We start from the raw sequence: 11,411 nt of genomic DNA, 5'->3' as shown, positions 1-11,411 counted from the left end.
GTTCCTTACATTTCTGCAGTTGGAAGTCTCATGTATGTCATACTATGTACTAGACCAGATATCTGTTATTTAGTTGGCATGGTCAGCCGAAATCAATCAAATCAAGGACTTAAACATTGGCAAGCTGTAAAACATATTCTCAAGTATTTACGGAGAATGAGAGATTATATGCTTGTTTACCATAGTAAGGATTTGATTTCCATTGGTTATATAGATTTAGATTGTTAGTCAGATCTTGATTTCAGAAAGTCTACTTCAGGTTGTGTGTTCACCTTAGGAGGTGGAGCCATAAGTTGGAGGAGTGTTAAGCAATTTTGTATTGTGGACTCCACCATGGAAGCTAAATATGTTGCTGCTTGTGAGGCGGCAAAGGAAGCTTTTGGCTCAAGAAATTCCTTTCTGATCTTTGTGTTGTGAGAATGGAGTAAGTTCCCATCACATTATTTTGTAACAATAGTGGAGCGGTTGCACAATCTAAAGATCCAAGGAATCATAAGAAAGGAAAACACATTGAAAGAAAGTACCACATTATTCGAGACATTATTGCTCGAGGAGATGTAGTAGTAGCAAAGATTGATAGTGTAAGTAATCTAGCAGGTCCCTTTACAAAAACCTTGCCACAAAGGACTTTTGAGTCACATTTGAAGGGAATGAGAGTTAGATTAGTGCACAATAGTCTTTAGGGCAAGTGAGAGATTGTTAGGATGTGTGCCATTAAATCCTATTGTATGACGTTATGTATGACATTATATATGACTTAATGTTGTAATTAATAAAGTTGTTTTATTATTATCTAAAATAACGTTAACATGAATATTTGGACATTATCATATAATCCATGAGATGCATAGTATGTGATTTATGTGAAAAGTCATAGAAGATATAAATCACAAGTTATTTGTAAACTTAGAATTATAGTTCCTAGTCGGTGATGAAATTGGACATTTTATCTACGAAGACTATAATATATCAACTAAGATGATTTGTCTTGATCATGAAAGTGGAGAATTCTAGCTAGTATGTTGATATGTTTTAAGAGTTAAGACATATTGAACTGGATCGCTGTGAGATTTATTATTCTCCTAACGACTGTCAAATAAATAATAATTCTCACAACTTCTATTTACATGAACTCTAAATCCTAAGAGGATAATGGACCTGATCATGAAATGTAGATTGCTTTGATATATCGGGAGTGAGATCTAAAGTCACGATCAAAACCTCAGTATGTTGGGCAGCCACATTTAGTGTTAATGGAACATATATTCTCAAGATGGAATTCGTAGTCTCTTAATGGAGATATAGAATATTCCCTTGAGATAAGTTTAACGGGTTTGGTTATTCAGAGTGTTAGGCCTAACCATTTTAGTAAGGACAGACTAAAGTATATATTTATAAAATTGGATTTCATAAATATATGATGAATAACTTAAAGGATTAAACCGGGTACTCAAGATTCAAGATGTAGTAATCTTCAAAGTGGCAGTCTACATTCATGACTTTGCATTACTACGAATATTTTATGAAGAGGTTGCATGTATAATAAAGTCTTGAGATATAATTTATTACTAAAGCCTAGAGTGCAATTATATTTATATAGTGGTATTAAATATAACTAATGGTAACTTTGGACTTGTCAAGAGTTGACAGAAAAGCTCAAGGCCCATTGGAGCTAGTGTTTTATTGGTCCATTTTGGTCCTACTCCAAGCCACACACTAAAGCCTAATTGGAAAGGCCCAATAGGCCAGCCCAATTAGATAATCAGTTAGTTACAAAGGGAGAAACATACAGAATTTTTTATTGGAGTTAAAGACACATCATTGTGAAATGGTGTGTGTGTGTGAGTGAAGCCACTCAATTATTCTCCCCTGAAAATTGATTGAGAAACCACACTTCTTGGGTGGAAAGTGGAATTACAGTGAAGACTAAAAGTGTTCCCAAGTACTTCTAATCTTTTGTTTTGAATTTCACCACACTAAGGTAGCTATGTTGCTCTTAAATTCTGAAATTTACATAGTGCATGTTATTAATCATGAATGAAATAGATCCATGTTTATTGTTTTCGCTGTGTGTTTTGTATGAGATACAAAACCAGATTACCCAACACTTTATCACCTTATCTCTTTCTTTTATGTGCAGAGGGCTTGTCAGCATTGATAAGAAAATCAGTGCGTGAAGGAAATATAGTAGGAATTTCTTTATGTCGTGGAGGACCAAAGCTCTCACATCTTTTCTTTGGTGATGATAACCTAATATTTTGCAAGGCCTTTATATCAGAATGCAACTCACTACAAAGAGTTTTACATGTATATGAGCAGGCTTCTGGACAACAATTGAATAGGGCAAAGACTGCATTGTTTTTCAACAAGAATACACCAAGAGAGGTCCAAGAGGAGATAAAAAACAGATTTAGGGCACAAGCCATAAAACAACATGAGAAGTATCTTGGCCTACCTTCTCTTGTGGGAAGAGACAAGAGGAATACTATCACTAGTATTAAAGAGAAGCTTGGAAGGAAATTGGCAAGATGGAAGGAAAAATGCTATCAAAAGTTGGAAAAGAATGGCTAATTCAAGTAGTTGCTCAAGCAATCCCAACATACACAATGAGTTGCTTCAAGCTACCAGACTCCTTATGTCAAGAGCTAACAAGCATGATCTAGAATTTTTGGTGGGGCAAAAAGAATGATGAGAAGAAAATCACATGGCTTTGTTGGGACAAGTTAAGTGAGCCAAAGTCATATGGTGGCATGGGTTTTAAGAAGATAAAACAATTCAATCTTGCCCTCCTAGCAAAGTAAGGCGACTTCAAAATAACCATAACTCTCTTGTATATCGAGTACTAAAGGCCAAGTATTTTCGTAGGTGTGACTTCATCCATGCTACTCGAAAAAATAATTCCTCATATACTTGGCGAAGCATAATGGCAGCTCAATCTCTTGTGAAAGAAGGGATGAGATGGAGGGTGGGCAACAGAATGAACATAAAGATTTGGGAGAACAAATGGCTTCCCACAGGCCCTACGTATATGATTCAATCACCACACCTATTCCTACCGTCTGATACAAGAGTGGGAAAGCTGATAAATAAGGAGAATGGCTGCTGGAAAATGGAGGTCCTTGACTCACTGTTTTCCCCACATGAGGCAAAGGTGATTAAAGGAATTCCTCTAAACACTCAATTGCCAAGTGATAAGTTGGTTTGGACTGCTTCCTTACATGGCTACTTTACTGCGCGCAGTGCATACACCTTCGTTGAGAAGCTAGCACAACTGGTGCACATTAGTTCCAGCTTAGACAATTGCCAAGCTTGTCGTTTCTAGAGGAAAATATGGGACCTTGTCGTGCCCCATAAAATTAGGCACTTCACTTGGAGATCATGTAGGGAGTTGCTACCAACAAAGGCCAATCTTAAACGAAGGAAGGTATTGCAAGATCCAATTTGTGACATTTGTAAATTGGAGGAGGAGACTATGGCCCATGTGCTATGGAATTGTGAGATTGCCAGAGAGAAATGGGCATGCACAAAGGTTTCGATCCCTGTGGGTGTCTTAGATGGTTGGTCATTCCAAGACTTACTTTGGTAGATGATCATTATGGACAATATGGAGGGAGCAAAGGTTGCTATGGTTGTCACGGTTGCATGGGCCTTGTGGTGTAATAGGAACGTGACAAGGACTGGGGGAAAAAAGAATTCGGGGAGAGAGATGGTTCACTAGGCAACAATGTACCTGGCAGAGTACACCGCAGCAAAGGAGTCACCAGGCCCACCTACACCTACAGAGGTGCTGAGAAGCTCATGGGAACCTCCGCCGGGAAATAGGTACAAAGTTAACGTGGACGGAGCACTCTTGACAGACTAGAAATCAGTAGGGGTAGGTGTGATCATTAGGGACAGCGAAGGCAGGGTAGAGGCAGCTCTGAGTAAAAAGCTTGAGGTACTATTGGGTGCATTGGAGGCAGAGGCAGAGGCAAAGGCTTTCGAGACTGGTCTCCTTTTTGCCAAGGATATTGGTGTCCATGATATCATATTGGAAGGCGACTCCTTGATCGTGTATAGAGCTCTAACTGGACTTTCCAATCCACCATTATCAGTGGAACCACTTATAGCAGGAATGCTCACACTATGCAAAGAATTTCATCAAGTCCAATTCTCACATGTACGTGCAAGGGAATAAACCAGCCCATCTATTAGTCAAACATGCTCAAAGCGTTGTTGATTTCACCGCTTGGATTGAAGAGAACCCCTGCTTCATTGAGCAGGCTCTTAGTCATGATGTATTTTCTTTTTCGCATTTTCAATAAAGAGTATTTCACATAAAAAAAATAAAAAAATAAAAACTTCTCTTATTTAACTTACTATGAGATAGAGTTGTTTTCCAAAAAAAAAGTTTAGTGGAAAATAATTTCTAAAAAATAAATCATACTTTTTATGTTGACCAAAAATAGTTTACCCTTAACTAAATTTTTTTGATACTAATAAACATTGAAAAACACAGAAAACTACATTCATACAAGGTTTTCCATCGAAACTAATTCAAGCTTTACCCTTCATCTCCCTCATTATTTATCTATCTAAAAAAAGTAAATAAAAAGTATTTTCTAAAAAAATTAATTTAGATATTGTTTTTCTTTAGATTAGTTGGAGATTATTTTAATAGATCTGAGTGACTCTTATCCTTTTTTGACTTATTTAAAAAATGATAAATTGCAAATTATACCCCTAAAGTTTGGGAGCGTTTGGAGTTTACCTCCAGAAATTTGTTGATATTTGGATTTTACCCTATAAATTTTAGGGGTTTTTGGATTCTACTCCCTAAAGTTTATAAGTGTTTGGATTTTACATTCTAATGTTTCAGAATTTGGATTTTATATCCTACGTTTCAGAATTTAGATTTTACCCCATAAATTTTAGAGGCATTTAAATTTTACTCCCTAAAGTTTGGGAGTGTTTGGATTTTACATCTTGAAGTTTTAAATTTTAGGTGTAAAATAAAAAAAACCACCAAACTTTAAAGGGTAAAATTCAAATTCTGAAAAAATCCAAACAACCCCAAACTTTAGGGGGTAAAATCCAAATTCTAAAATTTTATGGTGTAAAATCCAATTACTCAAATTTTAGGGGTGTAATTTTCAATTTAGCAAAAAAAAGAAAAAGAAAAAGGAAAAAAACTTCATACACCCTTTAGCCAAATTATTTATTTATTAGTTTTTTAACTCAACTGATATATCTTGATATTTTTAAGGAAACATTTAAGATTCAATTCCCACTTACACCAAATATCAATTTATTTATAATAAAAAGTATCACAATCATCCTCTTTCTCCTCACCTCTTTTTTTTTTTCCCCTTCTTCTTCTTTTTTATTGGGGGAGTAGTTAGATGGATTGGGACGAATTAGAGGAGCCAAATATTAGATCTACTAGATTCAGCAAACATGGGCTAGAACGGGTCAGCTCCACTTTTCAAGGACAAACTTGTAGGTACTTTCCTGTGGGCATTCGCTATATAAAAACTAAAATAAAATAAAATTGATTTTACATCTTGGATTCGAGCCCTTTTGATCCCACAAGTGAGCACATTAGTACTTGTCTCCTTCTATATTGCTTTTTTCTATTTACAATGGATTTTAATAATGTGTGCCCTAAAGGCACACAATAGTATACCATTTTTAGAAAAAGTTTTATTGGGAATCAAAATTTTTTTACAGCTTTTCAATTTCTCATAAAATATTTCCGAAAATGGATAGCTTAATGTGTGCCCTTAGGACATATATTAATCGGACCCTTACAAAATATATATGTATATGTGTGTGAGTCTCCAAAAGTGTAAATTTCTTCAATTTGTTATAATTTTTTTTAATTAGAAAAGGGTAACTAATTTTTCATTAATTAAAAGAGTATGATTGTAGTATACATTTATTAACTCCGATGAAACTTACTTCATTCATACATTCAATGATTGTGACTCAGCCCGTTGGATTTGATTTTTGGGAAATTGATGGAGAAAATGAATGGACACACCCACCCGAGAAATTATTGTGTACTCCCAGAGTACCATAAATGCGTACTCCCTATTCTCACATGAATGGTGGGTCCCACTAATTTAATTCATGGTGAGACCCACCATTCATATGAGAGGAAGGAGTACGCATTTATGGTACTCCAAGAATACCTAATAATTTTTCCACCCAAAGTTGATCAAAATAGCATAAAGGAAAAACTTAATGAATATATTAATGGTATTGGTTAATAAATATTCTTAAAAGCTTTTTATGGGGAAATAAAAAAAGGTAGTTGACTTTTTTAACAATTTTTTATATTTTTCCCATAAAAATGATATCAAAATATTTAAAAATAATCTAATAACAAATACCATAAAAACACCCTTTAACTGGATCTAACATAAATAAGAAGTAATTTTTATTTTCTTTTTGGGGTTATCAAGAACCCAAATCACCTGTAACAAAGTTGCCCGATCCTAGTAAGGGCAAACTAGGTGATCAATAGATGATGCATGGAAGCCCAATAGGAAGCTATTGAGCTTGCTGATAGGTCTAAACATGGGCTTGGGCCTAATTTACCCTTATAATCTAAGAATTTGATTCTTTTAAAAATATTTTTTGAGAGTTAGAAAGAAGGTTCGATTGGAAGTAAATTTAAAAAAAAAAAAAAAAAAAATTAGAATCGGATTGATAAGCATGAAAATTTGGACGTGAAAAAGAAAATTGCATCAAGTCTGAAGGCTTTGAACACGAAACAAATGTCCTTGAAAATGAGATAAAAAGTAATTGTAAAGTGCAAGTCCACCATTTTTTTTTTCATTCAAGAAATAAATAAATAAAACATAAAATTGTTTTGATGTTGATGACCAATCCCTTTTAAGCTTGAAACTCATTAACACCGTGTGGGAGTATGAAAGCAAAAATTATAACATTGCATTTGGTTCGGGGAATCTATGATTAGCTTCACGTCCAAATTCTAAGAAATGTGGTACTTAGGAATGTAACCATGCTTATGCTTCAATTGATTAGAAATCTAGCAATATGAGATCCCCATGTTTGGTTATTCTTATGAATCTTATAGCAATTATTCATTCTTCCCAATATATTCTTAAGTTTATAATTGTAATGTATGATAATGTCCAATGTAATTTTATTCATTACTTCTATATACATTTCGAAAAAAAAAAAAAAGAACTATGAATTAAGTCAAACCTCATAAAATAATATAGGGCAACATTAATACACATACTTTTACCCCAAAAAAAAAAAAAAACAATATTAACACATACAAGACCAAAATATTTGTTTCAATTTTTTTTAATGATTTTTTTAGAATATCATGACTTGTCAATCAAAATTATTTATTTTCTTAAAAGATTAAAATATATAATTTTAAATAGAGGTTCAAGTGACATTTTTGTTAGGATGTGTGCCATTATCTAAAATAGAGGTTCAAGTAATAAAGTTGTTTTATTATTATCTAAAATAATGGTAATATGAATATTGGGACATTATCATATAGTTCATGAGATGTATAGTATGTGATTTATGTGAAAAGTCACAGAAGATATAAGTCACAAGTTCTTTGTAAACTCAGAATTGTAGTTCATAGTCAGTGATGAAATTGGGCATTTCATCTACAAAGACTATAACGTATCAACTAAGATGATTTGTCTTGATCATGGAAGTGTAGACTTCTAGTTGATATGTTTTAATAGTTAAGACATATTGAACTGGACCGCTGTGAGATTTATTATTCTCCTAACAACTGTCAAATGAATAATAAATCTCACGACTTCTATTTACATGAACTCTTAATCCTGAGAGGATAATGGACTTGATCATGAAGTGTAGGTTGCTTTGATATATCAGGAGTGAGATCTAAAGTAACGGTCAAAACCTCAGTATGTTGGGTAGCCACATTTAGTGTTGATAGAATATATATTCTCAAGATGGAATTCATAGTCTCTTAATGGAGATATAAAATATTCCCTTGAGATAAGTTTAATGGGTTTAGTTATTCAGAGAGTTAGGCCTAGTAAGAAGTTACTAAAGTATATATTTATGAAATTGGATTTCATAAATATATGATGAGTAACTTTAAAGGATTAAACCGGGTACTTAAGGATAAGATGTAGTAATTTACAAAGTGGCAGTCTACATGAGACTTTGTGTTACTACAAATATTTTATGAAGAGGTTGCATGTATAATAAAGTCTTGGGATGTAATTTATTAATAAGGCCTAGAGTGCAATTATATTTATATAGTGGTATTAAATATAATTAATGGTAACTTTGGACTTGTCAAGAGTTGACAAAAAAGCCCAAGGCCCATTGGAGCTAGTGTCTTATTGGTTCCTTTTGGTCCAACTCCAAGCCACACATTAAAGCTCAATTGGAAAGGCCCAATAGGCTAGCCCAATTAGATAATTAGTTAGTCATAAAGGGAGAAACATACATAATTTTTTTATTGGATAAAAAGAAAAAGAGAGACATCATTGTGAAATGGTGTGTATGTGTGAGTGAAGCCACTCAATTATTCTCCTTTGGAAACTGATTGAGAGACCACACTTCTTGGGTGTAAAGTGGAATTTGAGTGAAGATTAAAAGTGTTCCCAAGTACTTCTAATATTTTGTTTTGAATTTCACCACACCAAGGTACGCTATCTTGTTCTTAAATTCTGAAATTTATATAATGCATGTTATTAATCATGAATGAAATAGATCCATGTTTGTTGCTTCTGTTGTGTGTTTTGTATGAGATATAAAACCAGATTTTCCAACAATTGGTATCAGAGCCAGGTTTTCATCTCATGCTTGTATAACATGTGATTGAGTTTTAGAATTTAAGAAAATCGTTATCTTTGTGTTTCAAATTTTTGCATAAAGTTATTGTCCAAGAGAAATTCTTTTTAAAGAATTTCGTTGCCAAGGTTATCTTAGTTATTGAATGGTATTGATCAAATGCCATGTCCTAAGATTTGTCAATGGACATCTTAGTTATTGAATGGTATTGATCAAGTGCTGTGTTCTAAGATTTGTCAATGGAGATCTTAGTTATTAAATAGTTTGGGATTGAAAGGTACTGTTTCGGATTGAAAGGCATTGTTTCATGGCCCACGGTTGCATTTGTTATCTTTGAGGATTCACTTGAATCTTTATATATATTGCAGACCGAATGGCCTTATATCACTTCCAAGGCAATAACTGTCATGTGTGAACCAAGTAATTGCACTGCTTGGATTCCTTTTTTGCACGGCTTGGCTATTCAAGCATTCAATTGCTTTGCATGTGTTAGTTATCTTTAGGGACATGATATTAGGATTCAAAGCCTAACTTCCTAGATTGGCTTGAGTGCAAATCCTTGATGGCATGCAAATTGTTTATAAAGAATTCATGCAATCTATATGTTATATATATAATGTAATAATCATATATTACATATATTAATCTGTATATTATATTATATATATATATATAATATAATATAGGTTTATAATGTAATATGGGTTTATTATACGTTATTTATTTTTATATATTAATGCTAGGATTATGAAATTTATTCCTAATGAGATTAGGATTATGTTTTCAAAATGTCTAGCATTATTATGGTTCTTGATCTTAAAAATCTTTAATTTAAAATATCTAGTGGGAGAGAGATACAAGGGTTGGATCTCATGGCCTCTATTGTTGGTTCATAGTAGCGTGAAATATATACTTTGTCTTTGCTTCGAGCTTAGCATTCTATGCGGAGAGTATTTATTTCGTAGTCCTACAAGATTGAATTTCCTAGTTTATATTGGTTTGATGAAACACCTTGTCTTAGCCTTGAGCTTTGCATTCCATGCGGAGGGTGTTTTTATCATGGTACTACAAAATAAGCCTGTTAAAGGGATGAAATGTGGTTACACATGATTCTAGACAATGGTATACACTAGACTAAGTATTATAGTATCCTTTATGCTGAGTTCTTACTATTATTACTTAGAGACTAAATGTAAAACGGCATATTATTAGTGTTTGATAAGAGTTATCATGATAGCACTAATAATGAGAATAGTTCTCAATCAATCATAATATTTAATGTTCACTCTATGCTGAGGGATATTGAATATGGGATTGGGTTGTCATTGCATATATTATGTTATAGTTTTATTAAGGTTCCATACTATATGTTTATATGCTAAATTGATTGTAGTTGACTGTGAAAATGTTTTAGGGTTCCTAATCATACAACCCTAACACATAAAATGTTATTTATATATAAAGTACATGATATTACTGTTTTTCCCTTATTACTCATAACACTCCCCCTCAAGCTGGAGAGTATATATCATACAATCCTAGCTTGTTACATAATAAACCCAAACGAGTCTTACATAAGGCTTTAGTAAACATATCAGCAATCTGGACTCTTGTAGAAACATAAGGAGTAGCAATTACACCATCTTCTACTTTCTCCCGAGTAATATGACAATCTACTTCAATATGCTTGTTTCACTCATGGAACACAGGATTGGAGGCAATGTAAATTGCTGCTTGATTATCACAATGCATAGTCATAGGCAGCTTCACAACAAATCTTAATTCCTTAAGTAAATGCTTAATCCACATAAGCTCACATGATGTGTGTGCCATGGCTCTATACTCAGCCTCTGCACTAAACTTGGAAACAACAGTTTGTTTCTAACTTCTCTAAGTAATCAGATTTCGTCCCAAAAAAGTGCAATACCCAGTAGTGGATTTTCAATCTGATGGTGATCCAGCCCAATCAGCATCAGTGTAGGCTTCTACCCGTAGGTGACCATTAGTTTTATACAAAAGACCACGGCCTGGATGTGCTTTAAGATACCTCACAATTCGAATAACTGCCTTCCAATGTGGAAGGCGAGGATGTTTCATAAAATGACTCAAAACACTAACTGCAAATGATATATCTGGGCGAGTAATTGTGAGATAATTTAGTTTACCAAACAAACGACGATATCTCTCAGGATTAGATAACAGCACCCCCTCATCTTCATGCAGTTTGACATTAGGATCCATAGGAGTCTCCATTGGCTTAGATCCTAACAAGCCAGTTTCTTCCAAAATATCCAACACATACTTCCTCTGTGATAAACTGATGCCTTCTTTAGATCGTGCTACCTCAATACCCAAGAAATAGCGAAGTTTATCCAGATCCTTAGTTCGAAAGGAGTTTTGAAGGTATCTTTTCAAATCATCAATACCCTGCTTGTCATCCCGGTTATTATAATATCATCAACATATACTATCAACAAAATCTTTCCTCTATCAGAGGTATGAGAAAACACAGAGTGATCATAGTGGCAACGTCGCAATCCAAGCTTTAACACTACTTCACTAAATTTACCAAACCAAGCTCTAGGAGATTGTTTTAGACCATA

General features: G+C 33.8%; 1 protein-coding gene across 1 annotated transcript; it reads left to right on the top strand.

The window, feature by feature from the left end:
* Nucleotides 1-2,923: 2,923 nt before the first annotated feature.
* Nucleotides 2,924-3,322, top strand: LOC142635062 (uncharacterized). Its single transcript, XM_075809278.1, has one exon. The coding sequence runs from the start codon at nucleotides 2,924-2,926 to the stop codon at nucleotides 3,320-3,322; it is 399 nt and encodes a 132-aa protein (XP_075665393.1).
* The last annotated feature ends 8,089 nt before the right edge of the window (nucleotides 3,323-11,411 follow it).

This window comes from Castanea sativa, chromosome 5 (assembly GCF_040712315.1).
Source record: "Castanea sativa cultivar Marrone di Chiusa Pesio chromosome 5, ASM4071231v1".
NCBI classification, from domain to species: Eukaryota; Viridiplantae; Streptophyta; class Magnoliopsida; order Fagales; family Fagaceae; genus Castanea; species Castanea sativa.
The sequence above is the reverse complement of the archived record's forward strand: the minus strand, read 5'-3'. Positions and strand labels throughout refer to the sequence as shown.